Source organism: Oreochromis niloticus, linkage group LG5 (genome assembly GCF_001858045.2).
Source record: "Oreochromis niloticus isolate F11D_XX linkage group LG5, O_niloticus_UMD_NMBU, whole genome shotgun sequence".
Taxonomy (NCBI): domain Eukaryota; kingdom Metazoa; phylum Chordata; class Actinopteri; order Cichliformes; family Cichlidae; genus Oreochromis; species Oreochromis niloticus.
The window spans coordinates 15,834,774-15,855,485 of record NC_031970.2 but is presented as its reverse complement, the minus strand read 5'-3'; the positions used below and the strand labels follow the sequence as shown (position 1 = coordinate 15,855,485).

Genomic DNA, 20,712 nt, shown 5'->3' with positions numbered 1-20,712 from the left:
AAATGAAAAACAAATAAGTAAAAGCCATCCAACAGGGAGTCAGGCCCAGACTCTGACTATACTGGCCATCTTGCAAGGGCAGAAAATCTGCAATGGCAGTAAGAGAAAAGCGAGGCCCATGCGACAACCTTAGCTGCAGGAAGAGCAATGAAGGGCCAAAGCAGGCATCCAACCAACACCTCGACTGTGTACCGTGAAAAGCTGAACAGCTGGCAGACCTTTGATCTGAAGGGAAAAAGCATCGACTGGTTCACCTACAGAAAAAATGTTGTGACATCTACTGAGATCCTGTCGAATAAGGGCTCTATTTTTAGCCATTTTGGGTCAAGATGAACTAAACGGCGAGAGACGGTACACAGATGGAAAGGAAAGGGGTGCACCTGATTTATAAAACAAGAATTGGAAATTCACTGGTATTTGTGTAGCACTTTTCTAGTCTTACTGAGGACTCAAAGGACTTGAGACTACAAGGTAGATTTAACCATACATTCATTAAGTGCTTTATCCACCCAGCCCTGATTCTAAGGGGCTAAATCTCAGTGTTTAGTCAAAGGTGTCTTGTTCATTTCACATTCCAACTAATGGCGACTCTAAGCTATCCTAAAGTTAACCAGCTGTGTAAAAACACCTGGACTTTTTACTAACTTGCATACTTAGATAATTCAGAATTAATGAACTATTTCTACCCCTCTTCACCGCCAGTTAAACCGCCCACCGCTGTGAGTCAAACTTTAATACTTTACAGCAGACACACACACAAAAAGCTTTCTTCTTTCCTGTTGCCAGGTGTTTCTCACTAGTAATAATCATTATGCTTCTCCCCACAAATATCCATGCACACAAATATACGCACACCCCCTGAGGCCTGAGCAGACATGAATCCACATCAGTAAACAACTGAAAATACAAGTAGTTCATTATCACTCACAATAAATGACCGGAGGAGCAGCTGTTTGACATCCTGTCCGCAGACACATAAACAAACCAGTCAAAAAAAATAATAATTCACTTTTTCAGACAAGAAGAACAAAACTCTTTAAACAACATAAAAACTTTTGAAGAAACACTGAATTTCCCTCGGGAATCCCCAAACATCTCACACTCACACACACACACAGACACACACAATCAGTTCCTGTGGTAATCAGACAGCTAATTGCAGGCTCAGTTAGTTGAAACAGTAATTAATCAGCGCACACAAGGGAGGAAAGGATCTGAGGACGGAGGAGAGGAATGGGGGAGTAAAGGATGATGGGAGAAGTAATGACCGAGCCTGCAGGGAAGGAAAAAGGGAAGGAAGGAAGGAGGAAAGAAGAAGGAGGGATCTGATTAAACAGGAACTTCTTCAATTACAGCTTTTAAGGTTCACTTAGCAGACTTCTCCTCTGCTTCGTTTTGTTTGGGCCAGCCAGACCAGTTCCAGATGTGGGGACAAACTCCCAGCTGACCTCTAATCAACATACTGCTCTTGGGCTGAAGCATAAACAAAAGTTCCGTTCAGGGGAGGAAGATTAGAGGAAGATTAGAGCTGCACGATGAGCTGAAGTGCCTGCAGAGCAGAGCGTCTGTCAGGCACCATCACTTATGATGCTGCTCACTTGCTCCTCAGATATTTTCAGATTTAAATCACAGATTTCAAAACGTAGTTCCATGTAAGCTCATGTGCAGCTACTTGCGTTTAGACAACAATTTTTCCACTTCTTCCAGAATTCAGGCAGCTCAGGTCCAAATGTTCAGACTTCTCTCCAGTTTTGTCCATATGGCCTACAAGGGTGTAGTGTCCTCAACAAAGGTGGGGTTAAAGCCTGGTTAGCAACCAGTCTTCATACAGCCATTAACGTTATCTTATCTTTATCTGCTTGTTAACTCTGCCGTCATCGGGTATTTCCGTATTGAAATGGTCCTCGAATTCCCAAAAGCAAACAAACACTGGGCAAAAGCAATCACCACCGAGAGTTAAAAACAGTCCAAACTCTTTCAGTGTCGCTGTTATTCCAGGTGCTACAATAAAGTTTAACATCCTTCCATCAATGAAAAAAGAAGATGTAAAGCTTTCAGCTGAATTGCAGGCAGGAAGTCTCCACATAAAGATGATTTACCTTGTACTGAGTGAAACACTTCTAAAAATCACACAGCACAACTGTAACTTTGAACTTCACATGTAGTGATGGGCTAACTAATGGTTAGGCTAACATACACATTAGATATGCTACACATGGACAGCGCTAATAAAAAGCTGAAGAGGCCGAGATTGATGACCAAATAGTTTTTCAGGGTTTGTGGTAATTAAAAATAAATAAATAAAAAAAAACATGAGACTAAGCTCTTCAGCACATTAAAGCTGTATTTATCTTCAACACTTGATTTCACTTCACTGAAAATAAAATAAAGTTCTTTGTCTATTATAACTTCTAAGTCAATGCTAAAGGAGCAGCAAAACCACAAACATAAACAGGAGTAGCTTACAGGAAATGTGAAAAGCCTCTACATGTCTTTGACACTGCCCTCAGGTAACCACAACATGCAGATGTGGATCTCCAAAGCTCTGAGCAGCACCCAGAGACTTCCAGCCCACTGCCAGGCCTGGATGTTAATATGGCAATAATCACAGCTGCTTGTGTGATGGTCCAGTAGTCTGAAGTGGGCTGTATCTTAAACCAGCCATCCTACATTCATGCCCAGCTGAAAGGACCTGAGGGATAAAGTTAGAGCTGGTTCTCTGTTTTATTTCTTTCAAGACTGCTAGGCACAATCAATCAACATTCAGGGAGCTCCAGCTGTTATTTCAGTTTATTCAGTGTAATCAATAAATATTTGCTTAGATTGATCCCAAGGAATAATTAGGTCCGCCATAATAAAAATGAAGTGCGCTTACATGTGGTCGGGGACATGTGAATGTTTTTCTTTAAGTGCAAAGTTGAGTTAATTAACATGATAGGAGTAATCTATGTCAATATTATTGAGCTACAATTAATATATTTTTACTCATCTCCCGTTCTGAGTCCGTCTCTGAGTATTTGCTTCTGGAGAACTTGTTTTCTGCACACAGGTGAGATGAGACGCTATACAAACCACTTTTTTCTGCAAACGACCAGAGACGTACAAAAAAAGGTGCTCCTTCATGGCAACTACTTCAAAAAAATCCACCTTAACCTTTTTATCTTCATTGAAACTTCATTGAGGATTTCATTGCACACAAAGAACAGCGAGACCGTGTGAAGCTGATGAGGTCCTTGTTCTTGCAAAAGCCTCGAGGCTAAAAACTCAGCCCTCTTAATGTCTTCCTGCCTTTTACAGACAAACACACACCTCCAAACACTTCCATATGGCATAACAAGGCCGCTGATAACAAAGCCCCTGAGTCGGAGTTGGATTCAGTCTGCTCTGGTCTTGTAGGATCTTGTTCACTGTGTGCAAAATACCGTTTTGGAGCAGATGCAGACTGTCAGTTCTGACGAATCGCTGCATCATCTTCGTGATCATCATCACAGGGGAAAAAAGGCTGTTTTTGAGGCGGATGGAGACCTTTAATCAACGCTGATACTGTACTTTCCTTCCCTGTAAACTGGTATTTTACACAAGAGAAAATTATGCACTTTGTAATTATTATGATCACCTGGTGAACTTTGTTTTTTAAAATTATGTCAGGACACACGAACTGTGTGGCCAGAAGTGACAAAGCAGAGCAGAGCATCGTGCTGTAGAGATCAAATCTTTCTCATGTAATGAAGTCATGTTTGATTTTATTCTTCTATCAGAAGAAAAGTTAAAGGATTTATTTTTAGTGCTTTGGGAGTTTCAGCATGCACTGAGAAATAGTTTAACTTCATCCTCATAAATCATGGGAGAGTGATACTGATGAAAGAACCAGATACTGCTGAGACACAGGGAACAGATATTCAACATGCAATGCATAAAACACACCAATTCAACACACTATGAGATTTCCAGTGTTTATTTTAATAACTCAAACTGATTCTTGCATAGTACAGTTACATTTCAATCCCCACTAAAGCATATTTAATACAAGGCAGCCAGTAAAAACACTGTTATGTTGAGATCTGTTCATAGATTCTGTTCAGTCAGCTTGAGTAGGATGGATGAAAGCGTTCCACCTTAAAAGTGTAGCTAGATTGTTGCCTCCACGCGGGACTGAATTGAATCATTTCATCCCTTTAGTGTACAAGTTAACCAAGATGAAAAGACAGCAAAATATTCTGCTACTTATTAAATATACAAAATAGTAAAAGCCTAAAACTTAATGTTACCATGCTCGCAGTTTGATGGGAAACCCTCTGGGATCATAGATTAAGTGAGGAAGTGTGAATCCATCCAGAGAAAGGACACAGGGGAGAGGACGCATCTAAAGTGAGGAGCATGTACTTGTTGATAAAGATCGTCAGACATGCAGAGATGAAAACTGGAGACACAAAGTACTTCATAAACAGGCTGACTTTGGTGAATCATCTTTAGAAATGACCTAAACTGTGCATCATCAACGACTCTGGAACTGCCAATCAGTGAGCGCAGTCCAGTCAATATGTTTTATTAATGGCTAAACACGGAGAGCAGGGACGCACACATCTGTTGTCACATGACAAACTGCTGAACAGGAACATGAAATCATGTATGATCTCGGTTCGGCACCAAATCCAGAAAGAAAAAAGCTGGAAACAAAAGTGAGGTCCAACAATACAAACTCTGTGTGAGTGTGAGCTCGGGAGCAGCCAACCAGAGATTTCCCACCGCAAGAACAAAACCTGCGGCTTCCTCCTCCTGCATGACTGCTCCTCAATGTCCCCCAACCCCTCCCACCCCTCTTCATCAGGACTCCTCCTCCTCACCCAGGAGGAGCTGCTTCACTCCCGCTGTGACGGTTTGTCCTTTAAGAGACTCTGAGCAGGCCAAATCCTGACTTCCTTTGAAAAGACACGACCTGGACAACACTATACATGTGTAGTGAGTCCAAATCTATAGAACGAGGTCATGTGACGCTCACTTAATACCTGAGGTTGCAGACGCTGCAACCAAAGAAAACTCCATTTTAATTTCATTTAGGATTTTAACATCCAACATCTTCCTTTCACTACAAAGTTCTTCTTTGTTTGAAGGACATAAACACACACAATGAAATTCTCCACCACCAACACCGTCAGGGGGCCATCTCTTTGCAACAAAACTGACTCTGAAGCAAGAGCTGTGGGCCATTTTTACACACGAGCTCCTGACAACGTCAGAGGAATCAGGTCGGGACATTGTCTGATGTTTCCCTTTCACACGTGTAGCCGCACAGCAGGAGAAAGTGCACGCCCGACACGTCCTCACTTCTCAAAGTACACTACTAAGTAGAGACTCCATTAGCTTGCTGTGATTTGACCAATTACCTGCTCTATTCTCACAGGATTAGGTAAACCACGACAGACTTTAGACGGCCCAAGTTGGAAGACCACCGAAGACCATTTATATTTCTGTTAAGGTGTGTAGAAAAATTAAGATTTGCAGTACATGTGTTGAACCCACCCCCAAAAAAACCCCGTCTTCACCCAGAAGAATAGCAGATGCTTCGAATCCCAAATGGACTAGTTGTTATATAGCACTTTTCTTCTGTACTGGAGCACTCACCATCCACACATGCACTTTTTTCTTTACCTAAGTGCTTTCACACTCTGACAAACGCAACATAGATCAACTGGGGGTACCAGGAAGACTTTGGCATGCAGACTGGAGCAGAATGGGAACAGAATGATGTACTCAGAGCTTAACATCATTCACTCATGAAGACATGAAGAGATGGAATCACACTGACACAGCCTGAATCCACAGAAGAACTGTGGCAAGTTTTCCAAAGGTTTAAGAACCAAATATTAACTCAATAAATCAAAACTGTTCTATGCATAAGTTTTTAAAGCATCCTCACTTTCCTTTTATTACCTCGTACTTCTGCTCAGGACTGTTTAGGACATTTCCAGAGCGAACATAAGTAAAGTTCAAGTAGTAAAACTCAGTTTTTCCTCAGAAAGCCTCAGAGGACAGCGATGAAAAATATTTCCCTGAGCTGTTTTATGATCGAGGTGGAGCTCCAGCACTCATGCTTCACCTTCTGCCTGTTTCAGCCGCCAGAAATCAGAAAACACACGTTTCCCATCCGACGCCTACCCAGCCATGATGTCCTCTGAGGCTCCCCGATGCCAAAAACACACCGACGCCCTAGATATGTGACATGGTTTCACAGGGGAAACCTTATTTGAAAAATGATGGCAGGGTGAGAGAGACGGGAGGATGAAGAATCCAGAGAGGGATACAGAGAGGAGGAAGCCGAATGAGTTCCTTCCTCCGCTGAGAGAGATGTGATGGCTTCAGCAGATGTGTTTCACTACAAAAAGAGATTTTACATTGACTTAAATCATTCTGTCTTTCTCCGCATTAATCGGGTTTCTGGATGATGTAGGGAAAAAAGGAGGTTTCCTCCAAGATTTTCAGGATTAATATCAAACCTCCTTTTAACACATTTGCAATTTTAATAGAAAAAAACTACAATTTTTCCATGTAGACAAACACAATTGTTTTCACACATAAAAAATTGTTTATTGGTTTTGATGAGTAATGCACCATCTTTGAAAAAACTGCAGTAGTCTTGCAAGGCTCCAGAGGGAGCTGAAGAAATCTGAGCAAACAATTTGAAGACAGTTAAAATAAATGTAGAGGCTTGGAGCTTACAGGCTACATTAGATAATTAAATTAAATAAACTTCATTGCATCATTAGAGGCACTGCAGCCAACATCTGGATTACAATGGTGCCATCGAGTTTGACCAACATGTAGCTCTTCAAAGCAGGAATGTTGAGTAGGATTATCAAAAAACTCTGATATTAATTGATACTAATAAACGGATGAGATACTTATTTGCAGAAGTATTAACGCGCAACATCACACACCATGCTACAGACAAGCAGGCACACAGCCCCTCCCCTCACTAACAGCTGAAGCTGTTGATCTTCACGACACAGAACAAATGTCATGAGCAATTTCGGGAGGTCCGTAAAGTATTAAAGACACATCGTAAATGCAACCGTCAGTCTGACAGCCACATTAGCCATCTGTTAAGTTAGCAGCTAGGAGCTAAAAATAAAACGATAAGGAGCCTTAAAGTCGTGCCCATCTGTAATGTTTAATGTCTGTAAAGTCTACCAGCAAAAAAGACAACAGCATCCTGCCTTAAAAAAAAACAAAAAACTATTTAAACAGCAACTGATACCACTGAAAATGGTATTCAGTATTTTCCAGGATATCTGTATCAAGTGATTTATATTATATATCTAGTTATTTATAATCACCTCTGTTAATCCGTGACATTCATTATTGAGCGATTCATATATATTGTTCATATTTCCTAAATTTCTTAAATCTGTAACATATTGTATTGTTAAATAGTCCAGTCTGTTTCTGTTACTGGTATTTATAATGGTGCAACTGTAACCCAGATAATTTCCTTAGGGATTAATAAAATATGCTGATTCTTATTCAGATTCTGCTAACCCTAACAAAAAAAGAGAGTACTATCTGCAAATGTTTCAGGACCAGAGACTGGGTATGAAAGATTTAGGTAGCCATAGTGACATCACCCATTGGCTTAAGACTGTGTTTTGACGCCTCAAAGTTTGGGTTTTTCTGGTGCTTTTCTGCTTTCACCAGCCAGAAGTTACCAGATTTGATCAAAAAGCCTCAGTCCCAAGGTATCAGCTAGCACTGGCAAGCTGGGTTAGCTAGCTGCACCCATTAACAGACACAAAGATACCTATTAATTAAGAGATTAATGAAATACTAAGATTTTACTCACAAAAACTGAATCTCAGACTTATTGCGTGCTCTGTACCATAAAGTAAGCCAGAATATTAGTCTGATGAAAATACTCTACAAGGCACCGATATCTTGAACACAGGGTAGATATACAGCTCAGTGACACTAGGTGAGGTCTGGCATTCACAGCCTGTACCTGGACACATGATAATCAAAGCAGCCACGTCCCTAACAAAGGAATGATTCCCAGTCTCTTCCTCATATAGCTTTATTATTTAGTACAACACAAAGGTATCAATATTCTGCTGGAAGTGGAAAATGTTGGATAAGTGCATCCTTACATCATCCATGTCACTGGACTGTGGGAAGAAGGTGGAGTGTTTGAAACCAAGAGGTCGTTAAAATGACACTTATTAAATACATCTATCCTGAATCAGGAGCCTTTTCCTGCATGATGCTGACACGCAAAACTAGCACACAGTCAAAAACACACACAGGCAGCTCTAATAACCTCACACCTGTAGAATAGCAGGCCCTCACACCCCCATCCAGCAGCCTTTGAAGTGTGTGTGAAAGGAGAGGAAGCAGAAGAAGAGAGGGGGAGGTGGCAGACTGCGTGTGTGTGTGTGTGTGTGTGTGTGTGTGTGTGTGTGTGTGGAGGGAGGGGGGAGATATTGCAGGAAGGAATGTTTCAGCAGAGTAAACAGTGTGAAGCTTCCTGTAGAAAACACTTCAAAGCCGAAGAGGAAACCAGGATAACACACAGACAGACACACACACACACACACACACACACACACACACACACACACACACACACACGGAGAGTGAGCGTATCAAAGGCATGTAGGACTCATCTATCAACATAGGAAAATTAAAACCTGCAGAGTGGACACACATGCAACCAGAGAAACTTTTATTTCACTTAAAAAACACGGAAACAAAAAACTGTTTCTTAACACTTCATTATAGAGTTATTATTTTATGGAAGATAAACTGACAAGTATATTCGAACTTCAATTTCTCCGTTGTGAGAGGTTGCTTATCTTTTTTGTCATATATGACAGTAACTAGAGTATATGATCAGTGTAAATAATAGTCAGTCAACACTAAAAAAAACCTGAAGACGTCACATTTGGCACTCTTGGCAACTTTAATGAGCCAAATTTAAAATAAATGACTGAAAAATTGAGATGGGTTTACAGATTAACTGGCAATGATTGAAACTTATCAGTTAATCGTAGTTTAGCTTAGTCTGTGCTCCCTGACCTGTTGGTGTGATTCAGAGAAAGAAAGAAAAAAAAAATCAAGATTTGAAAGAAATAACTATGGACAACTCTTCACTGCCTTTATCAAATTTTCTATATTTAGTTGTTTAATTATTTAATAGTGCAGCCTAAGCATATGATACAATTTTACTTGGCCAAAAACAACAAACGTTCAATGTTGAATCATCAACTGCAGGACCTTAAGTCTAATGGCCACAAAATCTACCCTTTTCGGTAATAAAGAAAACCCAACACAAACGTGAGGTCCTTGGGATCTTTGAAATAAACTAACATTTATGATGCTTAAAATCATTACAGAGAGGAGGGGAAAACAAGCCTGAGGATAGAAACTATAGAAATTCCCACAAATGAAAAATCTGAGACTTGTTCTTTTCACGTTGCAGTGAGATTCATGCACACTGGCCTTTACGGAATCTAGAGACTTATTCTGAACTGGCACAGACCAAACACTGGTTCATTCATGGCCAAAAGCAAGGCTGCTGTGAAGTACAAAAGCAGGACAAGCGTTTGGAGGCGGTGGGTCAGCTCACATATTCCTGTTTTCCACATCAATTGCTTTTAAAAGATTACACAAAAGGCAGGAAATCAGCTTTACGACCTACGATAATTTACAGGGCCTGCAAATATCGCCTCGACTTTGGCTGTTGGGGTTAGAGTTTTAACCAAGTGATGTGCACTTTGTAGCATTACATAAATGCCGAACAGAACAAGGGAACACCAAACACTGACAAATAATAATTTAAGGATATTAAGACTTGCCACAAAGCGGCAAAACTTACATCGACAATATGTTTAAAGCGTTTTGGTTAAAAGCAGAAAAATACACGTTCAACTCGGCAAACACGACACATAAATATCATTAATAAGTTTTGTTTTATAAACTTTAAAACACCCCCCTTGCTATCTCTTTGAATTACGCTACCAACCAGACTGGAGATTAGGGAAAGGATAATAGTGTCAAGCTAATAAAATCATTTTTGTTTTATTATATGCCGAATTAAACATGATATCAGACTCATTCAGAAAATATCTGAAGTTGCTTATGAGGGGACTGCAAATTTCCAATAAAAGGAGAAAAAGATAAATAAATTCTTGTTACAACGGAGTCTGGTCCGCAGCCTTACGCAAAAGACCTGCAGCTAGAACCCCGCAGACAGACAGGTAAAGGTAACGCAACCTGAGATTAAAAACACAGCAAATTAAATAAAAAGCGATCATAACTGTAACTTCACACGTGAATGTGTTAAACTGGCGGCTTATTCATCAAGAACCTGACTGCATATACTGCAGAAGTGACATAAAAACACGACCGTCTCCGAAAACGGAACTTTTTGGACACTTGAGACGTCGCAGCGACAGCTTTAACGAAAAGTCGCTGAACACCGCGGAGAAAGTTTAATTCTGTGTTTTACCTTAAACCCGCATCGATCCTGATTCGCTCTTCTGGTGCCCGATGTCGTAGATCCACATGGGAAATATAAAAGCAGGTATAAACCGCAGAGAGAGATGAAGAAACTCCGAGGGGCCGCCATTCCTCCCTCAAGTCTGAACAACTCTGAGAGCGAGGAGGAGAGGACGGAGGAGGTGAGCGCGCGTGCATGCGTGTACTGCGCACGCATATCTTTGTGGGGGACCTACAGGGACAGTTTGGCCAGTACTCACCTTCTTGAAGTGATATTCAGAGGGGTTTTCCCCCTGTGTTTTTTAGGTTCCACCCTTGGATGAGGACGAAAAGGCTGGGAAATATTGTTGCAGTACTGATCTTGTGTGATTTGTACTTTGGGGATTGAGGACATCTTAGCCAGTGCTCATTTTGAGACAGACATTCACAGGCCAGTGCAAGACTGCACACTTGGTTTTAGGATTCAGATTTAAGTTAAAAGAATGGGAAATAAACAGGCATTCATAAGTTACAGCTAGTCTTTTGTGGTTGTGAGCTTTGTACTTTTGGGGGTGAAGCTCTTTGGCCAGTTTTCACTTTTGGGCCAATTTTTGGGTGGTTGTTGAGGGATTCAGAACGGGATTTTTGGTGCAGATTAGAATCAGATTTAGATCGGGTAAAAGGCTGGGAAATCCATTAATAATTAAAAAGACAAATTTGCATTGTGTGAATTATAATTTGTGGGTTGAGGACATCTTGGCTGGTGCTCAAGATGCCCTCACCCCTTCACACAGCAGTGTGAAATCTGATATTAGGAATCAGATTTAAAAAGGAGAGGCTGGATAAGATAAGAGTTAGGTTTAGAAGGCTGGAAAATCCATTAATTGGTTAAAAGGATGAATCTGTGTTTGTGTGATTTGTACTTTGGGGAGTAAGGACATCTTAGCCATTGAGACATACCTTCACATGGTGGTCTACCATGTGAATTGTATTTCTGTGTCAGATCTAGGTCATAGCTTACACCATTTTAACTCTGCGTCTTAACCTTCTATGTAACCTGGCATGAACGCCCTGAGGAATGTAACTACACGTTGGAGCAATGCATGACTTGAATAGGGTGGAAGGTTGAGATATTTGCTTACTTTTTATTGGTTCTTTCAGAAATTCACATTTGTGTCTGGGGTGGCTATCAATCAAAACACAAAGTAAACAAAATCAAAAAACGAAAACCTATCCATGAGATGGGATTGGGATGAGATGACACCAGCCATATCACAGATAACTTTTCAGACCACACCTATACTCAAAGTTCAGTTTGATCTCACCTGCACAGTTTTTGACTGTATGACCACAGAAAAACACCTGCCAAAGCACTCAAAGCAACCTTTGTGGTAGTTCTTGCTTCAGTTGGTGTCTGCATGAAGTCATTTTGGCATCCTGACACTCACACACGCAGACACAAAGACTCAAACAATGCCCTCTGCAGGTAAGAACATTATCTGTTTACATACTGGATAAAGATATGATTTATAGGAGGAGACTCTCATATAAATCCCACCTGCACACTACATATACTTCCTTTAACAGCTGTTTGCTTCATTTAACAGCTGGTTGAACCACACCCATCTTCAAAATGAGCCTTTATTTGCACACCTGTTTAGCTCTGTGACTGAATCTTGCATAGTTGTGGCATATAAACCCCTTTCAAAAACCTCAGAGCCAGTGTGGTTGTTCATGCTTTAATAAGGGGTCTCCAGAACCACACTTGCCATTATGCACACATAATGAAATCAATACCAACCATGTCACTGCAGACTTTCTTTCCCCACTTCTCCCTTCATCAGATTTTACATCCTCAATTCTTTTCCCCACCTCCTCTGCTTGTGCCTTAGACCCTCCCACCAAATATGCAGTTCTCATTTACCTCATTTGTCCATCTTTGTGTTCTGTGTCCTCCATGTTTCTGCCTACAACCCTGACATCAATCTTGTTACAACATATTGAGGGATATCTGGAATTCTGAAATGCGTGTGGAAGACAGACGAGTGAGGTGGCTGCAGAAGAAGGTATATCTGAGGATGCACAGGTATATCCTTGGTGGAAGTGTTTTTGACTTCAGTGTACAAAAGAGGTGTGGCCTGCAGCTGGAGAATACAACCGAAGGAGGGTGGAGGACTCTACAAACAATTATTCCTATGTATTCATATGCTTCACTCATTGCAAATGATAAACCGTGCAATCAAAAACGGTTTATGTGTGTGACAGAAAAAGGTGCATCATCTTGTCACTTTGTGCTAGTTGTAAATTTCATTCAAAGTTGCCTTGTATGAAAAAGATTGTGGCTTTTTCATACAATGCATTCTGAAGCTGTGCCAAATCATATTTAACTGATATTGCAAGCAGGTCTTGAGCTCAATTCCACCGTGTGGCTGGGGCCTTTCTGTGTGAGCTTTCCCCCCTAACATTGAGAGAACATGCTTAACTCTAACCTGTGTTTGAGTGGGTTCTCCCCAGGTACTCCGGCTTCCTCCTACAGTACAAAGACATTCTAACATTGTCTTTGGACATGCTGACAAAGACATGGTTAACTGGTAATTCTAAATTGCCCATAGATGTGAATGGTTGTCTGGCTGAGATTATAAAATACAGCTGTAGTTGAGCCCTAACAGAACAGTGCTCTGTGTTAGCCCTGCGTCAGAATGGTGACCTTGTCTCTCATCGTGTGGTAGTTGGGATAGGCTCCAGTGACCCTGATGAAGATAAATGTAAGGAGATGGATGAAAGTAAAGATGTGTCATTAAATGCCTGCTGTCTCAGCTTCTCTCTCTGTGTATGTCTTGCCTCCTCTGCCTCAATCTCTGGTGGATGTGAGGAATGGAGGTAAAAAGAGGATTCAAGGATGTACAAACAGAAATGAGAAAGGGGGAAGGAGAGATCTTTGGTTTGGAGCGAATTAAAAGCAGTGTGAATTAAATATGAAGAGTGGTGCTAATCATATTTAACTGACACTGCTTTCTGTCCATTTTATTAGTTCAGAGATGTGTAATTATTATTACAGTGTGACAACTTTAATATGTACACATCTTTCTTCAAAACTGTGTGTTCTTTCATACAGTCTGGATAAATAAAATAAGTGAACCTTAAAAATTCTGTAAAGTATGCCTGTGTGTATCTGTACACTCCTGTTAAGCCCTAGCTCTCCTCTCCTTTAGAAATTGAGACACCACAGGCAAGAGGATGGATGGCAGAGAAGACGAGGAAGTCCAGGAAATAAAAACAAATAAATAAAAAAGAGAAAAGTGGTACCCTGCTGTGTATGTTCTTACTTGGACTCTCAATATGTATCTTGTATTGTATGAGACAGCTTCATCTTGTGGCCAAACGAAGTAACAGCACTGGTGCTGACACTTAAAATAGATAATTTTTCTTTTACATTTAGTTTCTGTTAGTTTTATTATCACAAAAGGTCAGTATTTGTGAGTGGAAAGATTTTCAAAGTTCAGGATAGGTAAAACTTTTAAAGATTGGCTGTGTGACAGGCAAAAAGTGGCAAATGTAGGAGACTGCACACAGGAAATAAATTAAACTAGCAACACAGACACCTCAGTCTCAGTAAAAATGTACTAAACCAAAATGTTTTTTCTTAAGTTTCTTTCCCTTACTTCCCTTAAAAATATTTTCCTGTATACTTTAAATGGAATGTAGTTTAGTTTGAAAAGTATACAGTTTTGTTTTAGTTAGTCTTCATCATTCTTCTAGTTTTTTTTATTATTATTATTTAAATTTATGTAAATTAGTTACTGATGTAATACATTTTGATGATTTTCTGTGATGTCACATTGTAACATTCTAAAACTCTGTGAACAGGCTCATACTTCCAACTGAAAAAATCTCTTCATAGATTTGCTTTACTAAGCTGACCTGGTTACCAATAGACATGTCAAAGAAGACAGAACAGGAAAAAACTTGCACAGACTTAAATTTTCACAGAAGAGAAATGGAGAAAAAGATGAGCGACTCGGTATGCACAGCCCCGAGCAAACTCCTTCTGGATGGAAAACTGTGTGATGTGGTGCTCGTAGTGGACAATGTTATGTTTGATGCCCACAAGATCATCCTCAGTAGCTGCAGCTCATACTTTTGGTGAGTAGGTTATCTCAGCAGGATTAAAGTATAGCAAAAAACTCTGTAAGTAACCAAATTCGAAGGTACATAATGTCTCTGATTGTGAAAACTAATACAAAATGCAGTTTAAGTCATCATTTTCAAGTCCTTCTTTCTATTTAGAAGAGGGGTCTCAAACTTAAACGAGCTGTTAGCACTGTTGGCACTGTCACCTCACTGGATGGCCGCTTTAGTGTAGTGCAAAAACCAAACAAGAAGACACCCACAAATATTTCCAAAAATGTAGTGTTTTGGTTGTTTTTTTTAATGTCAAATATTGTGTAACAAAAAAAAACTGAAAACATGAACTGAAATGTCTTTCTCTCACTCTTAACTAACTAAAGTCTTTCATTAAACTACCAAATAAACAAATTGTTACTCTCTTTCTGGCCAGACATGTGGCAGGACTTCTGCTATAATTTTGTTCGTGTTTACCAAAATAAAAACGCAGACATAAACGTTCACATTAGTTTTTAACTGCTAGTGAAAATTGTTTTCTTTACAAAAACTCCCTCACTGAACTAACACAGCCAATCCCTGAACATGTATGTACTCTCTGCTCATATTGCCTTCATATTAAATAATTATTTGCTTTTTAAAGAACTTATTTTAACATTGCACTCAACAACAAACAAATCCTCCCTAACAAAAAAAGTAACTTCAAGGGCCAAACTGCATTATATTTCTTCACGTCATTATACGGGCCACAAGTAGGGGTGATGTGGGCCGCAAGTGGCCCCCAGGCCCTGATTTAGAAATTTGTTTTGGTCAGTTTTCTTGGTTGTTTGGCCTTCACTGTACTGACTGTGGTATGTGTGACAGCATAAGTTCCTCAAGGCTTATGACTGATGGGAGTATTTGTTGTGGTATTACAACATGTGGTATGGGAAAGAATCCTGGTCCAACAGATTACACAGTATGGGATGCTGAAACTTGAAATCAGCATTGCAAAAAGTCTACCTTAAAACCATGATGGAGACAACTTCTGTCCTGCAGCAAAACTTCTACAAAAATTTGCATGGTCATAGAAGTGTTAAATGTCCTTTTAAGACATTTTTAACCAAATTAAATTTCCATTTTATCAAGAAAAAAGTATTTATTCAAAGCAGATATGTATATCATATATTTTTGAATATGTATCAAGGGGCACCTGACATTTTACTCATGCAAAGCCAAAGAGCACTTTTTTCCAGTTTATTTGCTTTTAACCCCCCAAAACAAACTAAAACCAAACAAACTCTGTTTTTCATTTGCGAATATCTAGAGGTCCTTTGAGATTAAAAAACAAAACAAAACAAAACACAGTCACGTGTACGAGTAAAAAGTTTTTATTAAAAAAAAAGTCTTTTGTGCAGCCACCTTTTATATTCGTGCAACGCTTTGGTGTAACCACACCTACAAGAAGAACCACCATGGAAGTGGCAACACACTCACTGGAGGTTAATTGTGTGCAGTTTCATCAGAGTGCAATACTTTAATAGTTCCTAGGATTGGTACATTTTTAACTGTCAGGACCTGTCGCGACCTTTCACACCTTCTCCTGTTGGTAGGGTTGCAAATCTGTGTATTATTGAAGAAATGGAGAAATGGAGTTTGGTCAGAACAATAAGTGACCATTAATATATCTGTGGGCACTTGAAGTCCATCACATTTCTAAATCTGCTGTTAGTCTGACTACAGGATATCCTCACATATTTAAGTAAGTGACAATTCCACTGAGTAAAGAAAAGAAACAAAAAGTTTTTGTGTTCAGATATACTTAAAGTACCTAATGTGAAGGTTCTCATATTGCACAAACATAAACATTTTATTATTACACTGAAGAAATCGCTTGGATGAGTGATGAAATGTTTCTCCCACTGAAAACGTTACGTCCAGATGAACAGAATCAACTTTTTTGGGATTTCCTTACTTGGATGATGCATGCATCAAGACATTATATTAGATTGCAGTTACTAATTCATTAATGTGTACATTACTTTAATATTTCAGCTGGAGAAAATGTTATTTACTTAAATGTAAGCTTTAGTTTTTAATATTAAAGCATAATCTAGTACTAAACTAATATTATAAAATTGTGTCCATTAGTCCAATGGCATTGGTATGGGATTATTTTAGGGGGGGCATTGTCACCCAGTCCCCTTCTCTGGATATGGTCATATTATTAGTGAATGAATGTGCACTGAAGATTGTTGGGTTTGAGCTCTAGATAAATTTTACTGTAAATAACCTCTTATTCATGCCAAATTAACAACTTCCTGTTTGATCCAGCAGTAGTTTATGTGCTACATATACTTCCTGAAAACCTGATGTCCTCTAAATCCCACAGCACTCTCTTCACTGGAGCCTGGGCCACTCCGGAGAAGCGGATGTACACCATCCCTGGCGTGTCATCTGAGATGATGGACGTCATCATCAATTACGCCTACACCAAATCTGTTCCTCTGACAGAGGATAATGTGGTGCCCATTTTAGCAGCTGCAGACCAGTTCTTGGTCCCGGGGATAATTCGGGCCTGCTGCTCCTATCTGGAGGACCAGCTGTCTCCGGAGAACTGCATTGGCATCTGGAAGTTGGTGGACTTCTACTACTGCCCTGAACTGAGGAAAAGGGCCTTCTTCTACATCCTGCATCACTTTGAAGAAATCATCGGTACCCCAGAGGAGCTGCTTGATCTCTCTGAGCAGCAGCTAGCCGTTGTACTTGAGAACGATCACCTCAATGTGAAATGTGAAAACACAGCATTTGAAGTCATCCTCTTGTGGATTGACCATATGCCTGACCAAAGACAAGGAAGTATCTCTGTGCTGCTGCCCAAGGTAACTTAACCACAAATCAACTGTAGCTGTAGTCAGCTTAATAAAACATGTATCGTAACATGTATACTAACACCCAGGGGTGGCAAACATGTAGTCCAGGCACCATAATTGGCCCGTCAGAGGGTCCAACTCAAAAGTTTTTACTTCAAAACAGGTGTTTTGTATGTATAAAATGGGGTTACGGTTAAAAAGAAATGTCAAATGTTATAACAGCAGAATATTATATCTGAAAACATATCAACACATATGTTAAATTGCTCCCCACTAGTGGTTTAATTTGAATTACAATCAGTTTAGTCAGAAGTTGGATCATTTTGTGTGAAAATCAGTGTTTCCACAACGCACTTGTATTTTTTTACACTTAAAGCAAGAAAAAATTTAGAGGAGTGACTTTTTTTCATTGAGGCCATTATGAGATCACATTAGGCTGCATGTGACTTAATTAAAAATTAGCCTGACACCTTTGCCTTAAACCCTCATTCTTTATTTGTCCAGGTACGGCTCACGTTGATGACCTCAGAATACTTCCAAAACAGCGTCATGAACAATGCCATGATAAAGAACAATGCTGAATGCATGTCCATTATCAATGAAGTCGTGGAGGTGTTTCAAGCTTGTGGTCTCAACAGACGTCCACAATTCATTTACAGTAGCTTGCTGAGCCGGCCACGTCTGCCTTCTTCCATCTTATTGGTCACTGGAGGCAAAAATCGCTCCACTGCACGATGCAGCTATGAGGCATATGATTACCGAACCAACAGCTGGGCCACTGTGGGCTGTGACATTCATCGTGCTCACCATGGAGCCGTTACCCTGGATGGCTTTGTCTACTTAATTGGTGGCTGCAACCATGAAACTAACTTGAAAACTGTGCAAAGACTTGATCTCAGCAGCTCTACATGGCAACTTGTGACACCCATGTACAATGCCCGGTGCTATGTCAGCGTTGTTGTGCTGAATGGATGCATTTATGCCATGGGAGGCTTCAACGGAGAAATATCCCTGAGCAGTGTTGAGTGCTACAAGCCTGAGACTGACCAGTGGACCATCGTGGCAAGAATGAATGCACAGCGAGCTGCAGCCAGTGCCACAGTTCTGCATGGAAAGGTACTTGCAAGGAGACATGACTGAAAGCAGTGACCAAACTATGTTGTTTTCACTTCATTGTTCAGCCTGACAACATGTTTCTTTAAGCCAGACTATAGGAACAATTTAATGACTTTTCAGGCTCAGTGAATGGTGTAATATCATCCTAGAAACAACCACTCCTATCAGAATAGAGGTTTTTCTTTCATTTAGAGCACCATTCTATTGATTTGACACTTGTCTCCAAGGTGGACCCAAACAAAGCCACCATTAAAGAGATAACAGATACCCTTACACTGTTTTCCATTTTTTCTTTGAATTTTTAACCTCTCCCTGTATGTCCTGTAAAAATGCAGTAATTGTTGCCATTTCTTTTTCCGCTATTAGATAATATATCTTTATTCCTGAACCTGCCTACCAAACTCTGATTAGCTCTTCATGGATAATTAGCTACTTTCCCTTTCAGCTGCTTCCTTTTACTACAAATAGCTCCACAGGTTTGATTTTGCAGTTTTACACTTGATACCCTTTCTGTCACAACTTCAAAGGGAATTTGTGTCTGCTGGAATGAAACCAGCAACCTTTCACTTGCCAAGCAAATGTCTTAACTACAACTGTGTTGCCACTACACCGTGGGAGGGGCTAGCGCTTCATGAATAATAATTTGCTCTTAATTTCTCTTAATCCTTACTACAGGTTTATATCTGTGGGGGTTTCTATCAAACTTATAGCCTCCCTACAGCTGAATGCTACAATCCAGACACCAACCTGTGGACCACAATTGCTCCCATGATGTGCAGGCGAAGAGGCCTGGGGGTTATTGCTTACAAAAACCAGATATATGCAGTAAGTGTACCACAGTAATTTTCTTGTACTCTAGAGTAACTTTGCAAGCTTCACAGTTTAAAATAATTGTTATTTCTCTTAAACTGAGCCTTGGCGCAGCTCCCAGTTCATTGCTTAGTTAATGTAGATTGCATACATAAAATCATGCACTGTGCAGGGCCAAACACCTACACAAGCTGAAAGAAACATACCACCATGAATTTGACTTTAGCATTGTAGGGCATAGATTGCATGACATAAATCATCCACAGTCTCCCCACGGTAGTTGTCAGATCTAAAAACTATCCTGGTGCTTTGTTGTCTGTTGCATGTCTTCTTCTTCCTTTACTTCATGTTCCTTTCTCAGGAGCTTCATTTAGACTCTGGTCACTGGGGTTAGGTCCCTTAAAGTGCTGAAGGTTAGAACATGAATACAGAGCAGTCATTCAGACTTACTAACAAATTTTTCCTAGTGGCCAGTCGCAGCATTGCAGTGAGGAAAACATGTCCAAAAGAGTTGTATTTCATAGTTTTTTTTATTCAGTGGTACTTCTTTCTCCTATGAACTCATCCCACTCTCCCACTCCCAGGTTGGTGGCACCATTAATGGGTACACCCCACTGCGTATTGTTGAGGCCTACAACCCTATCACCAACAGATGGCGCCTCCTGCCATCTATGCATTACCCCCGCAGCCACTTTGGAATTGAAGTTGTGAATGACCAGCTCTTTGTGGTCGGAGGATATGGTGGCTATCACTGTATGTATTCTGTGGAGCGCTACGATGGGGAGGCCGGTTGGTGGTACAGTACCTCGGACATTGCGGAGTCCCGCAGTGGCCTGAGCTGCTGCGTGCTACATGGATTCTACAGCTTGGCGGAGAATTTGTTCCCTCGTGATCCCCTAATGCTGCCTAATGTGGATGAGGAAGGTGGAACCTTCTGACTTCAGCTTGCCTGTTATCATAGTAGCATTTTAATTAATTAATAATAAAAGTTTTTTGCATTATTATTACTTTATCTATATATTTGTATGTTTTATGTGTATTGTATTATAGTATGATTTTGGTCAGATTTATATTAATATTAATATTAATATTAATATCATGGATAAGTATACATACAGTATATATAAAGAGAAAGTGGGATAGTGAGGGAGCTGAAGAAAGTAGACAGGACTACTGGGAGGCTGGTTATACAGCACAAAGAAACATAGCAAATGCACCTCTACCTCTAAAGCAGGGGTCTCAAACTTAAATGAGCTGTGGGCCAATGCTGGCACTGTCATCTCATTGGAGCGCCACTTTAGTACAAAAGAAACAAACAAGAAAATATTGTATAACAAGACAAAAA

The 20,712-nt window shown here is 40.2% G+C and overlaps 2 protein-coding genes across 5 annotated transcripts in view; one reads left to right on the top strand and one right to left on the bottom strand.

Moving 5' to 3' along the window:
* Window positions 1-10,708, bottom strand: part of il17rd (interleukin 17 receptor D) — a 33,596-nt gene extending 22,888 nt beyond the window's left edge. For 2 of the 3 annotated variants that reach the window (XR_003220212.1, XM_005453590.4), the window contains exon 1: window positions 10,499-10,707. Coding sequence is in view for 2 of the 3 variants with exons in the window: in XM_005453590.4 (XP_005453647.3) it covers window positions 10,499-10,705 (207 nt within the window). In the remaining variant the exon portion in view is untranslated. Of the gene's footprint in view, window positions 1-10,498 lie in introns of all 3 variants that reach the window. The other variant, XM_005453591.4, reaches the window with a different exon arrangement.
* Window positions 10,709-14,366: 3,658 nt separating this feature from the next.
* On the top strand, window positions 14,367-20,326 carry LOC100709520 (kelch-like protein 10). 2 transcript variants are annotated; one of them, XM_003448422.4, is made up of 5 exons: window positions 14,367-14,610; window positions 16,961-17,450; window positions 17,946-18,557; window positions 19,233-19,382; window positions 19,952-20,326. In XM_003448422.4, the coding sequence occupies exons 1-5, from the start codon at window positions 14,405-14,407 to the stop codon at window positions 20,303-20,305; spliced, it is 1,812 nt and encodes a 603-aa protein (XP_003448470.1). In that variant the 5' UTR covers window positions 14,367-14,404; the 3' UTR covers window positions 20,306-20,326. The 2 variants fall into 2 exon arrangements, with proteins under 2 accessions (XP_003448470.1, XP_005453649.1); XM_005453592.3 differs by lacking the exon at window positions 19,233-19,382.
* Window positions 20,327-20,712: the final 386 nt, after the last annotated feature.